Here is a 24,946-nt window from a genome sequence, read left to right as displayed (position 1 = left end):
GCAGACAAATGACTTAATTACTTTTTCAAAGTCAGTTAATTAGTGTTGGCCAGGGGCAGCAGCAGCAGCAGACCAAATGAAAATGGTCAACGGACGATGACATAATAGTCGGCTAAGATGGGGAAAATGAGTTACCAGTCAGAAGCGGAACGTATGTAAGTGGGAGTCAAAAAGTAGAGCATAAATTACAAGAAATCGAAGGGGTCTGCCCTGGACCGTCGCTCTGACCCCGAGTTCAACATTTATTGATGCTATTAACACTGTTAAGCCGTCCCCCACTCAGCTTAATGTGTCTTTTGTCCCTTGTCCAAAGACAGTCCACAAAACATAGCCATGCCCGAGCGGACAGTGGGCCACAAGTACCTGTACCCTCTACCCTGTACCCTCTACCCTGTACCCTCTACCCTGTACATGCCATGGGGTTATTGAAATCAAATTTAATTGTGCTGAAAAGCTTTCAATTACTTGCAAATCACAATTTATGACTTTATTTCATTAAAAAACTACGATAGCTTTTTTGCCGATGCATGCAAATTGTTCAATTAAATAAAAATAAATGTAAGTGCATACATACATACATTATGTATGTATGTGTAAATATGAATATTATATTATTCGAGAATTTCATTTATCACTCATTTGTTGAATAGTTTTCACTGTTTTCAATATTCCCAATGGAATTTATCCACTCTAGGACCCATTGTGAGGAGCCCTCGCTGTATTTGAATCAAAAGCAGAAAAACGTGAAATACAATTGTATGCATAAATGAATACAACTTATCGATGGCAGTGGGAGTTATTGGAGTAGTTTGTTGTGGGGTTTTCCTTGTACAGATACCCTTAAAGGCAGTACCTACACTTCTTTACAATAAGTGAGTACGATGGATCTGCAAGGGTATCTAGCGCTGCGGCCTCTGAAGCTAGTATATATCTGCTTTATTTTTCGTTGGCTCTTTTCCCTTCGATTGTTTTTCCGCATTAACGCTCTGCCCTTGCCCCTCAGCATAATGGAGTTGGCGAACGAGATTGGATAGGTTCAGGGAGCAGAGGTTTTTATGCTGGCATCGCGTGTTTTATGATACAATTAAATGGCCGCTATGCGAGCCTTCAGCTACAGATACAGCTTCAGCTTCAGCTTCAGCATTGAGTTCAAATTAATTTCTTGCCATCTTCAAATTACTCATACGACCCATGGCCATGGCTGACCTCCCTCCCACCCTTATACATTTGCTCAAGCTGAGCTCCAACTACTGCTAGTCTGTGTCATTTACATTAACCGTTTCAGTTTCAGCTACAGTTACAGGCAACAGCTTCGACTGCAGCTGCAGCTACAGCTCCAGTTCTGAATACCGCTCTCTAGGTGGCTCCCTCTTTTTTGGTCCAGGGGCGGGGCTGGGATACTTGGCGAGAACTGTTGCCGGAAGCGAGCGTTCGTAAATTACGTGAATAATGCAAAATAACAATATTTACTCATTGTTCTCACTCGCCCCGCTCTTTACCCTCCCCACTCCCGCTGCCATGCACCCAGTAGGTGCCTTTTTTTTTTGGGTATATTCTGCAAAATACTTTCTGCTCGAGTGTTGATAATCTCCATGGCATTAAATGGGATTTATATTATCCGAAACAAAAGATAACTTAAATACCATTTTTACCGGGGAATTAAAGTAATAGACGGGACGGGAAAGAAATTTTGCACAAATGAGCCAATACAAAAAATTAAACCATGCCAAGTAAGCATCGCAAAATTGCAGTTAAAGTTAAACTAAAAAAAATAGCCTGAAGATTACCGAAAGTAAGTTTAAATGAAGCTCATTCAAATATTGAGAGGTGAAGAATGTAAGCTTAGCTTGAGCTTCAGCAAAGGTTAGCTGAGCAACAATTTTGACAGAATTCGCTCAGGGGAAAGGATAAAAGGATTTATACCGAATCCGAATCCGAATACTGTATGAAACTAGGCAGATTTATGAATTAAAAAAAGCAAAATACAAAAACCAACAATGCAAAACCGAAGATAAATGTTTGCTTCTTTTTGCAGCCAATAAAATAAATGCTGTTTGCATCTGAAAATAAATAAAATAAAAGTAATAAAAATTTTAGAATATATTTCAGATTTATATCGAAATGAAGCTTTGATTTAATTCAACTTGGATATTGTGCAGCTGCTTTATGGATCTGACTAGGAGTGTATTTTTATCTTACAGACATCCGCAGCACTCTCCATTTTCCGATATAAGTGTACATATATAAACTTAAAATATACATATACATATGTACTTTACTGATAAATGATGGTGTTCATTATGTGCGGCGCGTCTCTTGCGATTTAATTAAAGCCCAACTGGAGCGCAAGAGCCAATGGACTGGGGGGAATGGGGTTTGTGGATTGGTGCTGTCTGTTGATTGCTTCGCATGTTGGCTAGCGATTTTTCAGCAGCTTTCAGCAGACAAGAAAAATTGTGAGTTGGAGATGGAGATGGAGATGTAGATGGTAATGGAAATGGAGAGGCATCATCCCCATCCCCATGCACATCCCCATGATCATCATCATCGATGGATTGCCGGTGCCATTAAATGGCCTGATGATGCCGACCGATTGCTTACCCTCAGCCACGCCCCCGTATGGCCAGTCTGTCCGTCTGTCTGGATGTCTGTCCCATTCTCTTGGTTCCTGATGTTGCACACGTTCCAGTTTGTTGCTGCCATCGTGCACGTAATTTCCGTTTCCGTTTCAGCGAACGGCAGCCGGTGACACGCGACAGCTGTTTGCACATACTTAACGCACACGCACACGCGTGGGGAGGCACAGATACACAGATACTTACACACATTGGTAGGCTTACATGCCTGTATTTGTGTTACTATGCCATTGACTGCGAATCGGAGCGTGAAGGCCATTACAAGTCTGATTATATTAAACCAAAGATTCAATATTTAAAATTGCGCGCACACACAACTCATTCCCGCATCACCCGGACCACCCGCATCACCCGCATCACCCCTCTTTCAACAACATTCATCGTCACTTCCGGTCCATGCTAACTGTTTTTGCGGCAACAGAGAGACCGGTACATACAAATATTATATGGGTAAATGTTTGGCTGTGCCTCTCTCCTTTCCACTCCTTTCATTCCGAGTCAAGCTGGGCGGGGAGGGTGAGTGTGGGCTAGGTTCCTGGGGCTATGTGATGAATTCAAACGGAATGCGCAATTTTAAATTATTGTTCAAGCAAAGCGAAGTCAATAACAATTGCTGAACAATTTGGTTGACTTTTTGCTACCCTCTTTTCATTTTTTTGTATTCATCCAGTGATACCACGATGGCAAATGAAGGGTGGAGAAAGCGTCAACTGGGGCATAGAGGGAAAATAAATGTATTTTAATAGATGAAAGATACGTACACAAGTAATGAACTCATACCTCTAGAGTCTAGAAACATGATCAAAATCAGGCGATTGGGATTACAATTTACAGCAGGCCATTTGTAGATCAGAAGCAACCTTTGAAACAGTCCAACGGATATCGCCTGGGAAATATTCAATTTTCTGGTAGTCTTCCCAGACCCATTTATTCCCTGACAGAAAATGTCCAATCCCTAAATTGTTGCTAAAAATTATAAATAACAAATTATTTGTGCAATTTTCAGTGCTGTGCTTTCGTGACGTAGTAAAAGCCGTTCACGTAGGAGATTGGTAGGTGCCAAGATTATAAATTAATCCATTGAATAATTGATGAATTCCATTCCTGATCAGCGGTCCGGGAGAGGCCAGAGAGGGGACTCTGCAGCTCCTGATGTATGACATTTCAGGCAAAGTTTCCCTGTCCGTCAATGTCTCCCAGCAGCACAGGAAGGGTTCGGTCGGCGTGTCCTCTTGGAAATGAGCAACTAGACGAGTGCAGAGATCAACAGCTCCATCGCGGGTATTGGAGCTCTAAATTTATTCATTTACTGGATTCGCCAGAAATTAACAAAAACAAAATGTGAGTGGTGTGGTGTGGTGTGGTGTCAGGGGTGCCTGAAATTAATCAAATGAAAACGAGAAAGAGGTCTGCAAATGTGTCTCTGAATGCGTCTGAATATTCCATGTGCACATTTATGCCATGCTTGCCACTTGACTTCACGCTTTAATATTTTGCGCTTTTCGGTCTGTTTTCATTTTGCAGGTGAGATAATATGCCGATGGAGAGAGTCGAGCTGCTACCCTCCGAAGGAGAAATCATTATTGTGGATAAGAAAATCGCCAATCGTCTGGGAGGAGAATCTGTTCTTTATGAATATTAGATAATTGATTTTGCGCAAGATTATTTTGTGGTCATACTACCACAAGGATCCCCAACCCAAGTTCGATAAGGACAACAAAACTGGGTACCGGACATTCTTCGAAGTGGATCGGGAGACTCTCGATTAACTGGTGGAGGCAGCCGGCTGCCTGCACCTACCGAGTCTGCCAATATATCCGGGGCCCTCATACTAATTAGGGAGTGCACAATCCTTCAGACATGAACCGAATTACATGCACAACGATCCCTGAATACTCGCATACCCTGTGGTATAGTGTGGTGTGTGCACTAGTCCCTGTATTGAAGTACTATTCAACCACCAGCTACAGCTTTGGCAAGTGCGGTCCCCCTGCGGTGCGTAGAAGAGAACCCTCACGAGCCACACAATTATGGTCGGTGATTATGATTTTTCCACGCTGATCGGATCCTACCACTTGGATGTCTGGCTTAAAATGCTTTACCTTTGCAATTGCCTCTGCTAAAGCCAAGCACTTGGGCAAGATAAATTTAAATGTATTTAAATGGTTTGCCATTTGGTTTATTGGGAAACATTGGGACAGAAAAAATGGAGCAGCGTGTGGCAATGTGGATTTACAGATCCGGGACTGGTGAGGGGCTTCGCCAGCTACTTTAAGCGGTTGATCTTGAAGGCGAAGCGCGTCCACAGAATGCAGAAAGCTGTGAGGAACATCAATTTGGGATTGGATGAGAATTGCTTGACACTTGTTAAGGTTCGTGGCGGATCCGCTCCTTAAATAGTTCCGTCAACCCAAAGAAACGCTCGAGCAGCGTCTCGTTGGGCTCAACATCGAAGCTCTCATTGTCATTGTCATAGTCCATTGTCTCTTGTAAAATGCTGTAAACACTTTTGTAAAAATAACAATTTGAGAGCATTGCCAGACAATATTCTGAAAAGCGTCTGCTTAAAAATAATTTTACACTTTGGGCAACTTTAAGTGACTAAATTCAGGGGAATATCCGCCGTTTCCTACACCACAGGGCCAGGGGCGCTGCATGTGCTCAACGAGATTGCGTATACGACTTGGGGACGCAATCTCAAAGAGCTCTAATCGGGAGGGGCTATGGGCGGTGACATCGGTAATGATTTATTGTAAAACATTTACTATTCATTGACTAGTGGGATTTTGTGAAGTGGGAAGTTACATTACATTACTTCCTAGTGACTCCACTTCCTATTCGTCTTGAAGAATCGCGCTAATCAGACGCTGCAAGGAATCCTCATCCTCCTCCGCCTCTTTATCGACCAAAGATTCAGCGACTTTCTTCACAGCGGGGGACTCATCCCCATCCTTCTCCAGCTGCAGGCTGGCCAGCCTGGAACGTTTGGTGCGTTTGCCAGCATCGCGACGGCACTTGCGTGCCTTCGTATTGGACTTGGTCTTGGGCTTCCCCTTCCCCTTCCCCTTGGCCTTAGTCTTCGCCTCTACTTCGGTGTGCTCTCGTGCCTGGTGCTTGGACAGATTCTGGGCACTGCTGAAGCTGCGTCCGCAGTCGATGGCCGGACACTCGAAGCGCCTGCCGAAGTGCACCGCCAGTCGGTGTTGGCGCAAACTACGCGCATAAGAATAGGAGCGAGAGCAGCCCGCCTCGGTGCATGCAAACGGCCCCACACTGCGCTTGTGCTTGGCCTCCATGTGCAGCCTGAGATCGCTGGGCTTGTCGTAGCTGTTCTCGCAGCGCGGGCACTTCCGGCTCCTGTTGCGCTTGCGCCCGTGCATCGTCTCGTGGCAATGCTTCATGAAGAGCGACCGCTTGACGAACTGGAGGTCACAGCCGGGGCAGGAGTACAGCCGGCAGCTGCTCTGATGGCTCTCCCGATGCCACTCCAGGTAGAAGCCGCGGCTGCACTTGCTGCAGCGATAGGGATACTCATTGGTGTGCTGCTGGATCCCGTGTGCCTCGCGCACATGCCGCTGCATGCTGCTGCCGGAGCTGAACGTCTTGCTGCACTCCATCACCGAGCATTTGGCGCTCTTCTGTGTCGCCTCCCCCGATCGCTCGTGGCCGCCGCCGCTACGCAGATGCCACTTCACAATTAGGTAGCTCTTGTCGCAGCCCTCGAACGAACAGGCACGCCCCTTCTGCAATACCAATAGTTATGCTAACTAATTTGTGGTTGAATTGCCATTAGTTATTCGCAGTTACGTTGCCCGTGTGGCCGCATTTTTGAGTGCCCGTGCCTGTGTCTCTGCCACCAGTGCTGCGCCGCTCCATCTTCGGCTTGAACTCTTCCAGCGCATCATCCGGGTCACCGTCCCCGCCAATATTCATCTCTGGGGCCATTTTTCAACCTGCCAAATGCCAAGTGCCAAATGCCAAACTACAATTAATATTAAATAATTTTTCTCGGCAAAAACCAAGGATGGCAAAAACTTATCTTCGACTCAATAATCGGCAGACTGGACTTCGAGGCGATGCATCGAATGTGACCATATTTCCACATTTTGCAACACTGCTGCGCTGCTCGAGAAATTGCCTCATTTATATCTGGCATTAAGGCGCGCACCCAGCAATAGTCTGCACAAAAATTCAACGCTGATCCATATGAGAATATCCTTGGGGTCCGTGCCCAAGTTGCCTCACAACACCTGAGCCAAAGTGCTTGCCCGGGAGTGGAATTTGTGGGTCTCGCCATTGCAGTGCCCCTTCCAGTGCTCCTACACGCGCCTGCTCTGTCGAGAGCTTCTTCAGTACAGCACAAGTACAGTACGCCAAATATATATCTCTTCTGGCAAGCTCCCTCTGCGAATCACTTCAGCATTTCAGGCAGTGGACTTCCTGCCCAGGTACAGATACGTGGTGCATCACCGTCGTCGCCTTGCCACTACATTTGCACCTATGTATATGCTGCAGGGTTGGAAATGATCTTATTTGTGGAGCTGGACTCTAACTTGTCACAGTGGCTGTGTGGCTGTTCATACGGCTTCCTGCATGCCACAGATTCTTCGCGTTGAACCACGTTGACTGACCCATATGTCCCTCGTCGTTGTGGAGTTCGTCTTTGCTTTGAAGCTTCATAGAATGTGCTCCACAGCTATTAACGATCTATTTTTGCAGCAATCTGGGCCATTACGTATCCTAAAATGCCACAAGAGAGTACTTTAAATGGACTGAAAGCCAGCGAGAGGTCTAAAGTCTTGGGAATTCGGCCACACGTTATCGGACAATCCAATTTAATTTGCAGAATGGATTTCGCACCTGGGGGACACAACGATCCCTGGCAGCAGTGTCGAAGCTCTAACCGTGATGGTCGAATTTCTTACAAATAAGAAGCTTTTCTTCATATGAATCTCGTGATATCAATGCCATGGAACTTCTTTTTTGTTTTTTAATGTTTTCAGATAAAGATGTCTATTAATTAAGAGAGAAAATGTTCTAAAAATTCTGTTCGGGCCAGCGGCTATTTAAGCGTCTATTTCTTAATATTAAATGTAGATGTACCTATTTGTATAAGAGTAACGAAACCTAAACTTAGTTATGTCTCCAGAATTCGGCAGTGCTGCTGCGCTCTCCCTGTTAAAGGGCGCTCTGCACCTGCCGCTTCGGCTCTTGCTTTGATCGGCCGTCGAGGCCTAAGTTAGTTCTATGCTTATCTCTCGCCGCATATTTTGCATACCGAACCCCCTCTTGTGCACATTTATCTGGCCGGGCAAAAGAGCGAGCAATTGGCTTCAGCTATCCGCCGGTATAAATAAATATTAAAACGTTGTAAATAGAAAGTCTTTTAACTGATTTTGGATGGATATAGGTGCCAAAAAAGCTTGGCATCTCAAACATATTCTACATGTGTCCTACAGAAGCCACTTTCAATTTTACCAATTTAGAGTCATGGGCGGGTTCAATAGGTCGCTGCCTTCCAAAGCGTTTCTGGCAGCCTCTTATCTAGCTCGAGTTCTGGTCACACATCGTTCCCGTTGAAACCACAACGAGACTGTGGCATGGCGAGACCCTTCAGTCGGTGCCCAGTCGAGTCCAAGCCATATCGAATTGGAATCGCGTCTTCCTTTGCTGTACTTCAACCGTGAGCAATTCTCTACTCTACTCTGCTTCAAATTTGAGCTGTACATTTGCCTGGCATGGGAGTTAATGATTTCAGAAGTGAAGGTGATAATTTGGTGCGTTCTTTGGAAATCATTTAATTGTTGTCTCTGCTGTGTGTGTGTGTGTGTGTGTGTGTGTGTGTGTGTGTGTTCATAAGCACCCAAGACACAAACAAAACAATTGCCATTTAATCGCAGTGAAAACGAACTTTTCTGGGCTCTTCACTGATGGAATTTAATTACACAACTGTGGGGTGGTGGTGTTGGCGCTGCTGCAGTTGGGGTGGGGGGAAGGGGGATGGTGAAGAGTGCTAAGCAATAAGGATATGCCGGAAGGGGGTTCCCACAATCAGCTCGACAAGCTCTGGCTGGATGCCCGCCTGGGATGTTTGACTGGCGGCTTAACACGCCAAAAATTGTAAGCCAAAGGCATGACAGAGAGAGACAGAGACAGCGAGACTGCGACAGCGACAGCGACAGAGCTGATGTAATTACACTTACACATGTGTGTGTGTGTGTAAGAGAGAGTGAGAAACAGTGAGAGAGATTACCGTTGTTGTTATTGTAAATGTTATTTTTATTTGCACGTCAACCGCAAAAACTCATCCAGCCCGAAATTGAAGTAAAAACAAGGCTTAAACATCTTAAGGCAGCTCATTGTTGGGGCTTGCAAAATGATGACAACGCTTGAGGTTTTTGCTGCGGCTGGGGGTTGGAGATGGGCTCGGGTAGGGGTTCCTTGCTCTGGCCACGGATACACGCGAGCTTGAAGTCACGAAAACGAAAGTAAAGGAGCCCGAAAAGCGCACAGGAAAGGCACAGGACAAGTAAGAGAACAATTTCTACGAGAATATTCTACATACATATGTATATATATATTTTCAGAGCCTTTGCAGAGCGAGTAATGGAGCATTCCCCCAGCCAATTAGCAAATATGTGACTAGTAGCTAAGACTTAAATCGGGGTACCATACTCGTACTCGTACTCGTACTCGTATCGTTCAGCTGTAATAAGATGGAATAGGTTCGATCCTTGGTTAATATCTTCGCGGGTTTCGGCAGCTTTTATAGGACTGTTAAGTGCCTGTTAATGACACGACTTTAAGTAAGTTTTATGCCTAGTTTTTTTGTTCTTTAATTCATTGCAGAATCTTTCAGGGGCACGCACCAACAGCTTAGCTATTATGCCACATCTCCAGTTGTCTGTCTCCGGTCCGTTCTTTGCCCCCAGTCTCTCACCCTCTCTCACTCTGTCGATTTGTGTACCACCAGCCTTTCCATTTTCATTTCCATTTCCCTTTCTTTTCATTCCATTCTTCTTTTGCATTTCGGTTGTAATTGTTTGTTTGTTTATTTAGCCTGCCACCTGCCTGCCAGCAGATTAGCAGCAGGATTTGATGAGCACACGCTGTGCGCCAAGGGAGAAGGAGAATGAGGGATCCAGCTCCGGCTCCAGCTCCAGCTCCAGCGGAAGACAGCACCAAAGCACCAAGACACACCGGAGAGACGGCGGGAGAGAGCTGCTAGAAATATTGCGCCAGCTAAAATAATTCACTGCAATTATATGCGAATGCTGGAACCTTCCTGTCCGTTTCGAGTGTTTGCTCAACTGTTTAACTACCCGCAGAAACCGAGCGACGATATGCAAAGAGCTTGCCCGCGTGCATGCGACGTGCTCCATACCCTGGCCAATCGCTGCAAGTAGGAGAATATCTGATCATAAAAAAAATTGTACATACACCGATAGAAAAAAGCCCTGAAATTTTAATATTTTCACTTAGATTTTAATATTTATGCCATTGATTTTCATTCAAGAGTGGTTGTATTAAAATTGAATATTTTTCACTTAAATTTTCATATTAATATAGAAGTATTTAAATTTAAAATATTTCATATTTAAATTTAATATGTTTCATCTTTAAATTTAATATGTTTCATATTTAAATTTAATATGTTTTATATTCAAATTTAATATGTTTCATATTTAATGTTAATATGCTTCATATTTAAATTTAATATGTTTAATATTTAAATCTAATATGTTTCATATTTATATTAATATTAATTTTTAACTAATTGGTTATTATTTTGCGTACGCAAATTACATTTCAAGTTCTCATGGTGTGAATTGGTTAAAGTTTTCAACTAGAAATAATCGCAACATGAGTAGGACTGCATTGGTTGTGATTATGCCCCTGCGCTAAGATAATTTTACTGTGCATTCAAGGCAGCAGCAGCTGGACCTAGTTGGGAATTCGAGGGACATCAAAAAATAATATAAACATAGTTAAAATAGATACAAAAAATATTTGATTTCATTTAATATGGAATATTTAAAATAAAAAGTTTTTCCTTTGGATTTTAAAAGAAAAATTTTGAAATCAAGTCATAATAATATTCAATTTAAATATGAAACATATTAAACTACAAATGTAATATATTATAGTTATTTTGAAGTGTTTTGTATTTAGATTAAATATGACCGTATTAAAAAAGCATGTTTAATACATTTATATTTGAATCAAAGTGAATTCTATTAAATTTTACTATGTTTGTATTTAAAAATGGCATTTTAAATTCAAATATGATTGTAGTTATTTTTACTATGCCTTTTTTCTATCAGTGTACTTATATATATCTAGTTATATATTACTCACAATGTATCGTCATGACATTCCGTCGTGGCAAGCCATACCCTTTTGTCTGCAATAAAACGCCTTTACAAAATTACTGACTGCCAATTATCTTCGTACCCAATCTGTGTTATAACTCCCACATGTCCGCTATTTCGAATAAAGTTAGAGGGGTCCTGGGCGCTATCAAAAGATGGTCTAAGCAGTTCACCGACCCTTATACCACTAAACTTTTCATACGATACGTATCCCTTGTCCGGCCCACCCTTGAACTTGGTTCCTGCGTTTAGTCTCCGCATTATCAAAAATATCACGATTTGATTGAGTCCGTTCAAAAACAGTTTCTCCTTTTTGCACTTCGTGGCCTTCATTGGGACCCCTCTAGACATCTTCCTTCTTGTGAGAGAAGGCTCCGGCTCCTCGATATCCGCTCTCTCGAAAGCCGCAGGATTTGCCATGGAGTTCTTTTTCTTCACAAACTTCTCGCTGGTGAGGTTGATTCCACTGCCCTCAGTCGCCGCATTAGCATCTCTGTTCCTTCCCGCCCGACTAGGCATTACTTTCCGCTTCATCTTCAGCTCTGTCGTTCTAATTACTTTGCCGTAACTACAATACCGTCTTCCATCTGTTTTCCTTCGACTCTAGTTCCATCAAGGTAAAATCTAGGTTAACAAATAATTTAAATTAATTGAATCTTAACCTAATAGGCTAAAGGCTATTTCCTGACTACAACTTTCCTGTTGGCTACTTGAGCCAATAAATTAGTCCTATTGGGCCAGAGAATAGCCATAGTCTGGTGATTCATGTTTTTCTCATGCTTTACTTTATTTTCGTTAGTTTAACTGCTCATAGTTGAACCTTAGAAAATAAATACAAACACAAATACATTTACGAGTATGTCTACTTATTGAATCAATATTGAGTCTCGTCTCTGAGTGTCTCTGTCTCCAATTAGTCAGCTATTCTTCATTTGCTGCTGCTCTGCTTTTGTTCTTTTGAATTCGGCCATTGTCCCTGCTACCCTGTAATGACAGTGGGGTGTAGGGGAAGGGGTAGGTATAACCGTTTAAGCTTGGCGCATTCATAAACCTTTTTCCTGCTCGACGTTTCCTTTTTCTTTTTCGGCAATTTGGTGTAATTGAAAAGCGCTGAGCGGCTTGGAATTCTGCAATGCCGAAACAGGGAAATAGGGGCGTGAGAGCGAGATTGATGGTAGAAAGGTAGCCAGGTAGCCAGGTAGCCAGGTAGCACTGGGAAGGGTGGAGTGGTGAGCGGGAAGGGGGAAGTGGGTGTGAGGCAAAGGACAGAAGGCAAAGCAGCAAAATAAAATCAGGGAGCAGGGCGCAAGGCGCAAGGGCGAGCATTGGCAAAGTTTACTTATCATGGCAATGCCGCCATATCCGCTTGGTAATCGAAATTTCCAAAATGGGGATATAGGAGGGATATGTATGTGCACACCCACACAGACACCCACAGACAGCATGCACGCATACTAATACCGCCTGGAAGGGTGTGGTGTTTAGCAGGTGTTCGTTGTGTCCCCCGATTCCCGTCTGAAATATTCATTTGCATCTGGAGGAAATTGTTTTGGTTTCAATTTTTCTCGCATCTTTCTTCTGCTTCGATTTTGGGGCCTGGATGAGATGCTTCGAAAGGATTTTAAAATTCTCTTTAAAAGTGAAAATCATGGCCGATGTTCTCATGAAGACAAAACAGTGAGAGATAGAGAGTGAGAGAGCGGGAAAGAAAGGGTGAGGCTGGGTTGCGGATTCCTTGGGCATTTCTTAATGCGAACCAATTGTGCGGTTGGAATTTCTGGTTTTGACTGGAACGTGCCACATCACCACCCAAAGAAACCACACCAGATCCATATCCAGCCCCAGCCCCAGCCCCAACCCCAATCCCTGCGCCAGTGGCAGTGCCACTCCGATTGCCTCCATAATTGGCCAATTGTCGGGTGTCATTAACAGGCTCGTCATTATTGGCAATGTCCCTGGGCGGACGGACTGCGGTCCGGGGAATGGGTCCAGTCGCCAAACTGCTGAATATTTCATCCGCCAGCCACTGATAGCGTTCAGCATCAAATATAACACACACAAAAGGTGTTTAAAAATTAAATTAAAGTTAAAAGCTCACAAAAATAATGAAATGAACAAAGTACTCACAAAAGGGAAAGGCTGTGTCTGTGTCTGTGGGTGTGGCTGTGGGAGACTGAGCAGATTTCAAGGTGGAATAAGGATGGAGATGGGAATGGTGGCTACAACAAATAACAATTACAGTGGCAATTGGCAAACGGCAAACGGCAACTGGCAACTGACAGTGCGACAACACCAACAATAATAAAATCGCGGTGACAATTCAATTAAAATATTTCTACATAAATTTTCAACGCCCTGCCAAAAGCCGCTTGAGTAGCCGCAAAAGCATGAAAAAGCCTGGAAAAGCCTGGGTGTGGGTGTGGGTGTGGGTGTGGAAGGAAAACACCACGAGGAGGGAGCCTGTGTGGGTGGAGGTTATAGAGGAAGTAGATCCACACTCACAAACAATCAAACCGCAGCGGTCATCGGTGTGCGTGTGTGTGTGTGTGTGTGTGTGTGTGTGTGTGTAAGTGTGTGTGTGTGTGAGGAAGCCAATGCATTGGCTCATTGCAATGATTGAATGACAATTGCATTTGTTCGGTTGATGTGGCGGAAAGTTGCGGGACAATACAATGGAATGGAAATAAGGAAAACGGCAGGCAACAAAACATCCTTAATTCTCAATAAATGTATTTAAATATATCTATATTAAATAACCTTTATGTGCATATGTATATAAATACAAAAATATGTACACTGTACACACAAACATATGTATGAATTTATGTATATAAATACACATTTATGTTTTCATACAGTTGTATTTATACCCACAGGAACGCAAAGTCATTAAATGCCATTGCATCCATCAGAAACTTAATCACTTAAACATACATAAACATACGTACATACATACATATACATATACATATACATATACATATGATCGATGCGGTCGTTGTAGGCCAGAGTCGAGGTATTGAAGATCGGCTCGTGTTTCTTCCTATGCAGTCGGAGGGAAAGTATAATTACATCCGACGGATAAATATTGTTATATAAAATCAACGGGTCGTATACGCATTACGATTTATTATTTTTTTTATTTTTTATGTAATCAAATCGCAAATATGTAACTAGTAAGTATCTAAATATCAGAACTATTTGCTAACAACTTTGACTGGCTCTAACTTTGACATTATTCCATTGAACTGATATACATATCTATGTACATACACATGTAAATTGTATATTTGAATGACTTAAGCTATATACGAGTGAAGGTGGAATCCCAATAGAAGTTGTCCCATTGATGATCAGTTAAGCCTTAAACCGATTATATTGCAGACTTCATGCACTCTTTCCCATCAGTTTATGAGTACGATGAGGCAGGCCCACATCCCGGTGAATATTTTGTCCATCTCTGAGTGTGTGAATATTTTCAAGTGTTTCGCTATGGCGACCTTAAGCTCGTTGACAAATTTTCCAGTAGGAAAAATGTAAAGGACACATCCATCTCCGTTTCCCTGTGTACGAGTGCGAGTGCATCCACCTCCTGCTCCGCCAGTTAGCAAATATATGAATGGTATGTATGTATTTTCTATTGTGGATGACGTATCCTCGTAGTGTAGTATACGTATGAAATAGAAATAGAAATAGAAATGATAGCAATAAAATCTAACAAACTAACAAAAAAAACGACACACACAAATTTTCACCCACAAATTGTCCACACTATCCTGTTCCTGGGTTCCGTTTCTCCGTTCCTTTCCGTCCTGTTATATTCCCTTCTGTTTGGGAATGTTCTGTTCGTCCTGTGTGCTCCCACTGGCATCCTGTGTATCCATCGTACTACCACCTCGCCTCGTTGACATTGTCATCTGGCATGGACCCGGGCTCGGGTCCGGACAACGACATTAGCAACAACACCATTTTGCGGTTCCTGACAATTCGTCAGACATTGTTGACACTGTCTCTGAGCAGTTCGGTTTTCGTTTCTGTCAGTGGATGCTTTCTCCTGTCCATTGCGGTTGCTAGCGATTGTTCGCTACACTTTTCTTTCTCTGATACTTCCAATTTTGGTTTCTTCATACCGAGTACACGAATAGTACGAGGGTGTACTGTCCTCTGGACTCTGTACTCTGGAAGCAAGTAAATATATATAAATATATTGCATATGTATGCATATTTTATAAAGGAGCAATAAACAGTTCTAGCCACAAGCCATGTTACACAGTTAAACAAATACATTAGCATTAGCATTAGCTTAAGCTTATAATTGTCTATTGTCTGGATCTATGTACTATTATCTATGTACCAGGGTATCCTTAAGTTCGATTGGCGTCAGACTGCCCTCCCAATTGTTAGCTTCTGATGTTGTTGGTGTAACATCTGCAGCAACAAGCAGGAGAAGCAGCAGCAGCAGCAGCATCAGGGGAACTCCCAACCACAGGTGAGATTTGCACAGTTTATTTAATTCATTCCATTTGATATTTTTGCTGGATATTTGAAAATTTTGCTGGCATTTGGCAATTCGATTTATTGCCAGTCAGCTCAGCTCAGCTCGGCTTACGCTTTCCGCTCGGCAAGCATCCCAAAAATTTAACTGTGAAATCTATTTGGTGAGATTTGGTTTGATTTCTCAGTTGCCTATTTATTCATCATTTTTTGGATTTGTTTGCATTCGATGGACGGCTGTTACCCATGGCAAAAGGTTAGGCCGAAAGGCTATTCCATTTCATTTCATTTTAATATTCAAATTGAAAAAATATTTGCTTCGAATTTGTATGAGTTGCCATTAGAATTGGCTTAACTTATTTTGCTTAAATAGTAGTTCCTAAAATTCCAATATCAATTATTTTAATTATTATTTGGCCTTATCCTCTAAAATATAAATCGGATAAGTATATATAATATTTGCCTATAGCACTAAAACTGTTATTATATTAAGCTGTACGCCGAACTGTCAGAGTACCAGAGAACTTCTGGCTCCACACTTGGATTGCATATTGTATGTGTGTATGTGTGTGAGTAAACCCCATTCAGTGTAATCTCTTTAGTGGCAAAGAGAACGAGAAACTAACATGTGTTGCATTTATTAATAAATTTTAAATGTGCATAATAATATTTGGATGCTGTTTGCTGCCATACTTATTATTCTAAGCTTACTTTTTTGTTACGCTAAAACGCTGCTTTCCGCATTGTTTGGATTGTTTTTATTTTTATTTGGTTTTTGTTTTTGTTTTGCAGTGCTCGCTTGTTTTCGCTTTTTGTTTTGATTTTGGCCCCACGCGCAGGTATCAACTCTGGTTGTAAGCCTTTTGTAAGTTGCTTTATGTGCATGCCCTAACAGAGAGAGTTGCTTCATTTGGCGCAAATGTTTGCAACGCACTGAATGCAACATCTACATACATGTACATATATTTACATACTTTTTTTTTTTTTTTTTTTGTATAGGGGGGAGAAGCATTGAAAGCCGATAAGTGTGGGACTTGGAATTACCTCACCCACTAATAACCCCCCTACTCTCCGTATCCCTCTCGCGGTACGACCGGTAAGTATTATTTCACGAGGGGGAGATGGTACTAGATCCTAGGACCCAAGGATTGGATGATCTCTGCAGCGTAGGTGCTCACGGCATCCCAATTGTTTTGCGAGCTAAGTAGTATGTCCATCAAGTCATTGACTTTAAATGGCCTCCCAGCCTCTTAGCTCTTTCCGTATTTAGATACATACCTATGTATGTATGTACATATGCATATACAGCATAATTTTATGGGCAGTCCAGTCTGTATGGCTTTTATGGGATCTTTTCCTGGTGAAACGATCTGCAAGGGTATCAAAAGTTTCGCCCCCCCGTAAATATGTTTTCTTTCTTATTTTGCTGGTGTTCGCGCTTTACCTCATTTGGTCCCACTTTTCCCGCTCTACCCCCCAAACGCCCAAACAACATTCAAATGGTGCAGGACACATGCAAAAGTCCTTTTTCTGACATGTTTTATGCCACCTGCTGCTCTTGCTGCTCTTGCTGCTCTGATGCTACTCTTACCTCCATTGTTGCTGTTGTGGTTGCTGTTGCATGTTCCCTTCCATGGCTGCCGTTGGCTGTTGAATTTTGTGTCTGTTGCTATTGCTGGTTTTGGTTTCTGGCTTAAATTGTTGTTGCTTGTCTTTTATTCACGGCTTTCGTGTTATGAATTTTTCAATTCCATACAAATTTGTATTTTACTTTTCACGCTTACCTCTCCAGTTTGTCTCGCTATCTCAACGGCAGGATTCCCACTAGCAGGACTCCCCCCAAAAATTTTGTTGCTGCTGTTTTCCGTTTTTGCTATTTTTGCTGCTGCTGCTGCTGCTGCAACGGCTTCATGGCCAGGCTCCAGTGTGGCGCTATGTTGCTAATGTTTTTGTTAAAACAAACAGCTTTTAAAAATATCCGCACCATGATACACAGCACATTGCCATAGATTTTGGGGACTTTAGTAAATTCTTTTGTTGCATGGATAATTTATCCTCCTGAATTTCACTCTCATCTGCTGGCGGAAACTCGATGAAAAAATCAAAATCCTCGTTAAAGTAAAAGCTTGGGAAAATATCAGAGTCCTTCATCAATTAAATCTAGAGTCAAAATAAACACCCATACATTTTCCACCCCAGTGTATTAAACTATTTTAATAATTGTAGCAATCCCACCATCAGGTCCGTCTACAGGTTCTACATCATCTTTTTATCGACTTATTTGACTATTTTATTTGATGATTTCCTTTTTTCATTTCCCGTTTTAGATCATGGCTCGGTCAGTCATACTGGCATCACTTTGCTGGCCTAGTCCGCACCCACATCAGTCCACATCTGGTGCAGGATTACAGTGACATCAATCGGTTAAATCGAAATATGGTTGGAGATTCAATATTCATTCAATATTCATTTAATATTATTTCTCTTCATAATTTATTCAATTATCTATTTTTTATAGTTATCAAATAGAGAATAGGTAGCTGCGAAAATCAAGTTAAATCTGAGTATACTAGAATCGGTACGGCCTCAGAAGTGGGACTGGAAGTCTTGTCACATATTTAGGGTCCTCTTTTGGGACTTCTTCTGGACTTCTTGAACGAATATCTAATGTAAAAAATCGTTCACCATATTTGCCTTTTGTGGGTGAACTCAGAATAGCAACTCAGAAGGTATAGTTGTAAGGAGAATCTCTTTAGAAAACATAGTAAGTATATTTAGGTATCGAAATATGTTTCCTGTTTCGATTGAACGATGGATCTGCAAGGGTTAAGTATAAGGGAGCTTCTGCTCGCTTCCAAAAATAACCGTCCTTTCTATTTGTCTTTTACCAGTTGTGCTGTAATATTTTCAGGTGTGTAATTGTTCCGGAGTTCATTTGAAGCCTGCCTGCACAAATAGTGGGAGAGGGTGGGCCACTGAAAAATTAACAATTCAGAGTTTTCCCAGGGAGGTAGAGGTGGGCGTGCAGCTGAGAGTGAGTGGCGGCTATATGGATAGACTAGGTAGGAGGCGGGTGTTCGATGTGACAGTAGTTGGCATTGTTGTTTTAATAGGCCGCCGGTCATGTTCAGCAAACATAATAGAGTTTTTGCGTCAGTTGCAACGTTTTACCCCACTTCAGTCTCCTCATCCACCTCCACCTCCACCGCCTCCTCCCATGCCATGTCCCCCTTTCCCAGGGCCTTCTAACTCTCTCTCTCTCTTTCTGTATCTGCCCGTTGTGTGTAAACCTCACCATAGAATTTCCATCGACAGGTGCCTGCCCATTGCTTTCATTGCATAAGCTGGAAAATGCTTCAGTTAAGCAGTTCCGAATTCCCCGTGTGTGAGTGTGTCCAGATGTGTCTCTATAGGTGTGTGTGGGTAGGATAGATGGCATTATGAGAGTCGAGTGTCCTTTTTTTGATTTTGCGGTTACTCTAGTTTAGAATATTAGAATATGGTCAAGGGGGGAAAATGGGTCTCCAGTTTACCAATTATCAGGAATAGAATTTTAATTATACATACATTTTGCAATTTTATCGCTCTATAAAGGGCGAAAGTTTTCTTCTTAAACACCACCCCCCCGCCATGCCAAGCAAAAAATTTCCATGGGAAAAGTTTCATCGATAAATCGGAGAACATTTTTGTTTGTTTGTTTAACTTTGGGATCCGGACTGAGGCTGGTAATTCTATTAGCTTGGGGACTTACTTAAATTCTTAGAGCAAGCTCAGTGGAGATAAGCACTGGCGACCAATTAATACGGACAGGGCGGACAGGAGGATGGAGGCCATTCCCAAATATTTCTACACAGACGCGGAAATAGTTAGGGACAAGGATATGGACGCAATTATAGACAGAGGCAGAAACGAAACGAATGTTTACGGACATGTGAAAGGCACGGACTGAACAGTCTGAGATAGAAGTTCACATGGAATTTGCATTGTAATTTCTGCCCTCCTATATTATTAAGGCCTTCCCTTTGTGGGCATTAATCCTTGGAGAATCCTGATTAATAATTGCAGTGCTGAATTGACACTTAACAGCAATGATGGCGAATAAATTAGGTAGTTGGGAGAACGAAAGTTGGAGGCGAACTTGAAACTTTTCTTGGGCTATCTACTCGTATTCCTCCTTGTCATTACAATTATGGCTCGAACATTGCTACTAATCACACTCAGAGGCATTATACACATTAGATTCGAAAGGCAAATAATAAAGCAGAAGCACACACACACACACACACACGCACAGAGTGGCGGAGGAGGAGGAGGACCTGCGAGTTCGCTGGAGAAGAACCAAATTATTTCTTATTGAAGAAAGCAACAGCTGCCTCAGTCCTATACCATATTTTTTGTTATTGTTGCTGTTGTGGGTTTAGCATTTTCTTCTTCTTGGCCTTACTCATTTGGTTGTAACTATGGCAACCTTTGACCGCATTCGTTGCCTTTTCTGCCACTGCCACTGCCGCTGCCGCTGCTGTTGTTGTTGCCCTGTGGCCTATGGAAGCGGCAAAATAGAACAGAAAATTGAACCAAAAGAATGTCTCCTGTCACCCCACCTCTTGCTCTATCCCCCACTCTGGCTGCCCCTGCCCCCACACCCTCCTGCATGCCCGTATCTTCCATTCAGTGGCCCTACAATGCGGCTTTTGGTCTGGTCTCAGTTGTCCCGAGTCCCGATGCAAAAACGCAGTCCTAAAGTTTCTTTTATGTGGGTTTTGTTCGCCGAGGGAAAAACACATTTCTTATATGCGATTGTTGCTCGCAGAATGAGGGAATATGTACTTGTTAGACAAGCATAATTAGGTGGCATAAGGATTCGATGGGAATGCTCTCAGCGTAACAAGTACATAGGTTTTCAAATTCATTACATGATCACAGCCAGTTGGAATCTTCCAATTTGCTGATAATGCAACAGCATATCTTAGATATAATATAATTGTTGGAAAATGCCTCAAATACCAGGGTTAAGACTCATTTGAATATTTAATATTTATAAACCAGGAAAACGAGCAGAAACACCCTTTAATAGCTTAATTATGAAACTTAAAAATAGCTTTGCATCTTGCACAATATTTTCGTATCCGAAAAAAAAACACACACACAAAGTGGTTGAAATATCTTCCTTTCTGGTCTAAAAATCTGTGAAATTATTTTAATTCTTAAGAATTTTCTGTATATAAAAGGTAAACAAAGGAGAACCAACCTCACCAAGCCAAGGGAAAGCACCAACAGGAAAATGCATTCCAAACATATTTCAAAATGTTTTCTTCAGACTGTGATCCCAGAATGTCATTTGACATTTCCCCTTCCATCCCCTCCAGAAAAAAAACTATTGTAAGAAAAGAAGTACGAAAAATACGGATTTTGTTGTCGCTGTCAGTGGGGCTACAACTTCCTTGCCCCAAGAAGACGGCGGAAGTGACTACGGAAATGAGTGAAAAAAAATTGAAAACTCACTCAACGCTCGTTCTCTCACGAATGGTTTCTCTCCTTCTCTCTCCGTGGGCAGGGTATATTTTTATATGGTTGTAGCCTCCTGGTCGCAAAATTCGAAAGAAATGTACTCTTTTTAGTGCCCAAAGTATGCATTAACCAAAGGGCAGGATGAGATCTAACGAATCTCAAATATAAGCGAGAATATTTCAAAACATTTGGAAACCAATAAAGTATAAAGAATTTGCCTCCATTTGACTCTGGCTTTGGAGACTCTGGACGAGCTGTTTAATCTCTATTTCCTGGCCGTAACAATAATGACGTATTTAAATGAGAATATCATAGTCATTAAGGCGTTCGTTCACGGAACAGTCGAGGGCTCGAATATGCATGTGGACATTCCCACTCTAGTGGCATCATCTGGCCTGGGCCGTGGCACTGAAGTCTGCCTCTGCCGGACACCGGACACTTGCATGGGGACATGTTGATTAGAACGTTAATCCCTACTCTTCCCAATATTAGGAGCAAATTTACTAATCTGATGTCAAAACCACTCAGGAGCGCTCTCTGACAATGCCTCACCCTACATTATTACACTCTGTGGCTCGTTGGAGGAGTCTCGCTCGGGCTAAGGGGAATTTTCGTGTGAGTTAAAAATAGTCGGTAGCAGACAAAACAATCGGTCGGCTGGCGCTCGTCTCGGTTCGGCTTTTACACTCACTCAGCATTGAGTGGGAGCAGATTCCGAAGCATCTACTGTGGAGGCGTAGGTCGCGCGGGGCAGGCAGGGACAAGGGTAGAGGCTGTGACTGTGGAAGCAACATCAGCAGCAGCAGCAGCAACAGCAGCAGCAACAGCAGCAGCAACAGCAGCAGCAACAGCAGCAACGGCATTAGCAACAGTCGAGTAACAGACTCGATGCAGCGCGGTGGCACATTCCACATACCGTTACGCTTAAGCTTTCAGTCTACGTCGAGTTCGCCACGTGCACGGACACGACGAGTCGAGCGGTTCGCGTGTCCCAATCACGCTCCAATCCCAAACATAGAGACATAACAAAAACTTCGCGTTGCGGTTCGGTTCGTTTCGGTTGCAAAATCAAAATAAAACTCTAGTGCAGATCGCCACTCAAGATACTACTTTGGATGCTCCCAATATTTGTTCCTTCCTTTTGGTTAAAGTACTCGCAGTTTCCTTTTTGTTGTAATTTTTTGTCTGTGGAAATTCGAAAGTGTGAAAAGTGTGCCAATGTGCCGGCTGGGGAGAAATGCGCGCCAAAAATTGAGAAATTTACTTCGCGAAATGTAACAACAACATTTCAAAGGAATCTGAAGAACATTAAAGTAAAAATATATATATATATTTATTCCTAATCATCATATCTAAATTTCAATTAATTTGGTTTTGGTAAAACATTAATTCTTCTATTAAATGCAAATACAGAAATAAATATAAAATGTATACAAACTAATTTCCTAATAAAGATAAAACATATTCAGTTTCCAGTTAAAAAATAAATTAAAATTTAAACAAAAGTACTGTGTGTGTAAATATCGGTCGTTTTTTCTAGCACCGAAAACAAATATTATTTCGAAACATTAATTAGTTTACACAGAAATATCAATTACCAAAAGCACAACAGAATGGAAAAACATCTAAATAGAAAACAAATATGCAATAAATTCAGCTAAATATGGAATAATAATATTAATCGCCAGAGTAAGCAACAACAATACCAAGTTTTAAAGTGGGGAAATAAACGCAGCACTTTTTGGAGCAGAATAAAATCTGCATTTAATGAGCTTAAGCCTCGGCTCCAAAATGTAGTTTTAATGAGTTAAAGTTGAGTTTGAATTTGGATTAAAATTTGCCGAAAGAAAACTTCTTTCAGGTAAGCCTTAGGGAAATGGAAAAACACGGATAGATGAGCAGCGGGTCCATTGTGGATTTCTGTATTTCTTTGATTAGTTTTAAATGTCTTGTCTTCTTTATAATCACAGATGTTTCTGCTCAAAATTGTCCATATTTTATAGAAAGATGTTCAGTTTTTTACAAATGTCTAAAACTATTTTTGAACACTCGATGGGGGTTGTTTTTGTATACACTTCTTTTGGTGAATATTTGTTTTCCTCTTATTTATACAGTCAGTATCGGGTCTAGGCTCCAGATGGTTGCCTGGACAAATATTCAAATACATATGCACAGACATAAGTCAAAATTAAACATTAATTTTTTATGAAAACCTATTGAATATTCACATGCAAATATGTTAATCATGTCCAACTTCTAAAAGATTCCCAATATACCCTCTTATCTAACTCTTATTTATATTTTAAATCACGTCCTGGTTTTCTTTTTAGTTTTGTTCCAAGGTGTCATAAATGTTGAGATTTGTTAAACAAATTTGCTTATTTGCTGCATCCCATCTTTCTTAGAAAACAAATATATTTTATTGCCGCATATTTCTGTTGTATTTTTGTATCAATTATTAAAATTCATACTTTATAATTCAAAATAAATGTTTGTTTAGCCAATTTGCACTGTATTTTCTGTGTATCCCATATAGACTAGTGTGGGGCCACTTACCGAATTGGCAGACATATTTTTAGACGCAGCCTAAATAGTAAAAAACAAGAACAGAATGAACGAAAAGAAACACATAAAATAGACGACATAGCGAAGCAGCAGAGGATAGAAGAGCCAAAGCAAAGCAAAGCAAAGAAGAAAAGAATTGAGAGAAAATTCATTAATAAAAGGCAGCAACAAGAACAAGAGCAAAAATTAAACGGCTGCCATCAAGTTTTTCTTTTACCCCCACCCCAAACCGCTTGTCCGACACAGCTGTGATCGAAAAATATTGAAAAAAGACACAAAAATCGGAAAAATGAAAATGAAAATTATTACACATGCGTAATGGGCGCGCGGTGTTGTTGCTTTTATTGAAAAATATTTTCTTCTCAGCAAACAACAAATTTTGATAGCGGCAAGTTTGACGAAGGTTTTTCCTTCGATTTGTCTTTGGATACCCCACCCAGAACGCATTTAGTGGTTGAGGGTATAGTGGTTTTTTACCATTGCGATAAACTGAAATTTGTTCTCTCTTAAAATATGGTGTTGTTACAGTCTGATACCCCAGAGCCCTTAAAACTCTATACCAAATCGGACCACACCTCTCTAAGGTATAACAAAATTGGTTGAAGAACATTTAAGATTTTCTAGCTGCCTCGGCAGGCTACTAGGATTCAGAGTGTTCTGAGGCGAATGAGTCATTTTATGGGTCAGCTGCTTTATATAACTTTATATCATGCAATATTTTCAGTCGACAATACCCCTTAGCTTGACAGGAATCTTTCAAAACTGCATCTTAATAAATATTAAAATAAAACCTATTCTATTATAAATGGGGACGATTTTTAGATATTCCCCTGAGTTGAGGTTGATTGCCAAATGATATTTTGTATATTAACTTCCTCTCAAGCCTCTCAGGAATATATTTGAAAATAGATTTGAAGTTTCTGTCATGTATTCCAATATTTATTGATGGCCTTATTCCGTAAATTTTTGTTTTTGTTTTTTCATCCTGTTTCAAAACATTTTTACTCTAGTCTAGTCTCCTTTTATCTGTCTTATAATCTTATCTGCTCAAAGAGCATTCCCCTAGTCGTCAATTCCCACCTATAACAGTTTTTTTTAGTTTTCTTTATTTTGTCGCCGCCTCAGTGAATTCTCTCGACTTCCACTACCCTCTCTCTCTCTCTCTCTCTCTCTCTCTGTCCGTCTGCCATGCCGCGCGTACGATTATATCCCTCTCTTCCGTTGGATGCCAAAGTTTTGCATTATGTTCATCTGGTTCGACTTGTCTGTGGCGGGGCTCTCCGCCCAATCCGTTGGGCCCCACATATGTGGCTCAAGGCTGTCGAATATACGCACTTTTTGCGCCATAGTCGATTTCTTATTCATTTTTTT

At 41.6% G+C, this 24,946-nt stretch overlaps 2 protein-coding genes and 1 long non-coding RNA gene across 5 annotated transcripts in view; 2 read left to right on the top strand and 1 right to left on the bottom strand.

The window, feature by feature from the left end:
- Positions 1-5,470: 5,470 nt before the first annotated feature.
- Positions 5,471-6,668, bottom strand: LOC111068710 (zinc finger protein 699-like). Its single transcript, XM_022358390.2, has 2 exons — positions 6,444-6,668; positions 5,471-6,379 (listed from the first exon to the last, which is right to left on the bottom strand). The coding sequence occupies exons 1-2, from the start codon at positions 6,579-6,581 to the stop codon at positions 5,471-5,473; spliced, it is 1,047 nt and encodes a 348-aa protein (XP_022214082.2). The 5' UTR covers positions 6,582-6,668.
- LOC111068662 lies at positions 6,661-7,718 on the top strand. Its single transcript, XM_022358317.2, has 3 exons — positions 6,661-6,723; positions 6,815-7,097; positions 7,356-7,718. Exons 1-3 carry the CDS (start codon positions 6,661-6,663, stop codon positions 7,565-7,567), a joined length of 558 nt encoding a protein of 185 aa, XP_022214009.2. The 3' UTR covers positions 7,568-7,718.
- Positions 7,719-21,869: 14,151 nt separating this feature from the next.
- LOC121404987 overlaps positions 21,870-24,946 on the top strand; it is a 50,458-nt gene continuing 47,381 nt past the window's right edge. Inside the window, exon 1 of one of the 3 annotated variants that reach the window (XR_005968315.1) lies at positions 21,870-22,323. This is a non-coding gene — a long non-coding RNA (uncharacterized LOC121404987). Of the gene's footprint in view, positions 22,324-22,477; positions 22,872-24,946 lie in introns of those variants that run through there. The other 2 variants (XR_005968314.1, XR_005968313.1) reach the window with 2 other exon arrangements.

This window comes from Drosophila obscura, unplaced genomic scaffold (genome assembly GCF_018151105.1).
Source record: "Drosophila obscura isolate BZ-5 IFL unplaced genomic scaffold, ASM1815110v1 contig_73, whole genome shotgun sequence".
Classification (NCBI taxonomy): domain Eukaryota; kingdom Metazoa; phylum Arthropoda; class Insecta; order Diptera; family Drosophilidae; genus Drosophila; species Drosophila obscura.
This window is presented reverse-complemented; position numbering and strand designations above follow the sequence as displayed.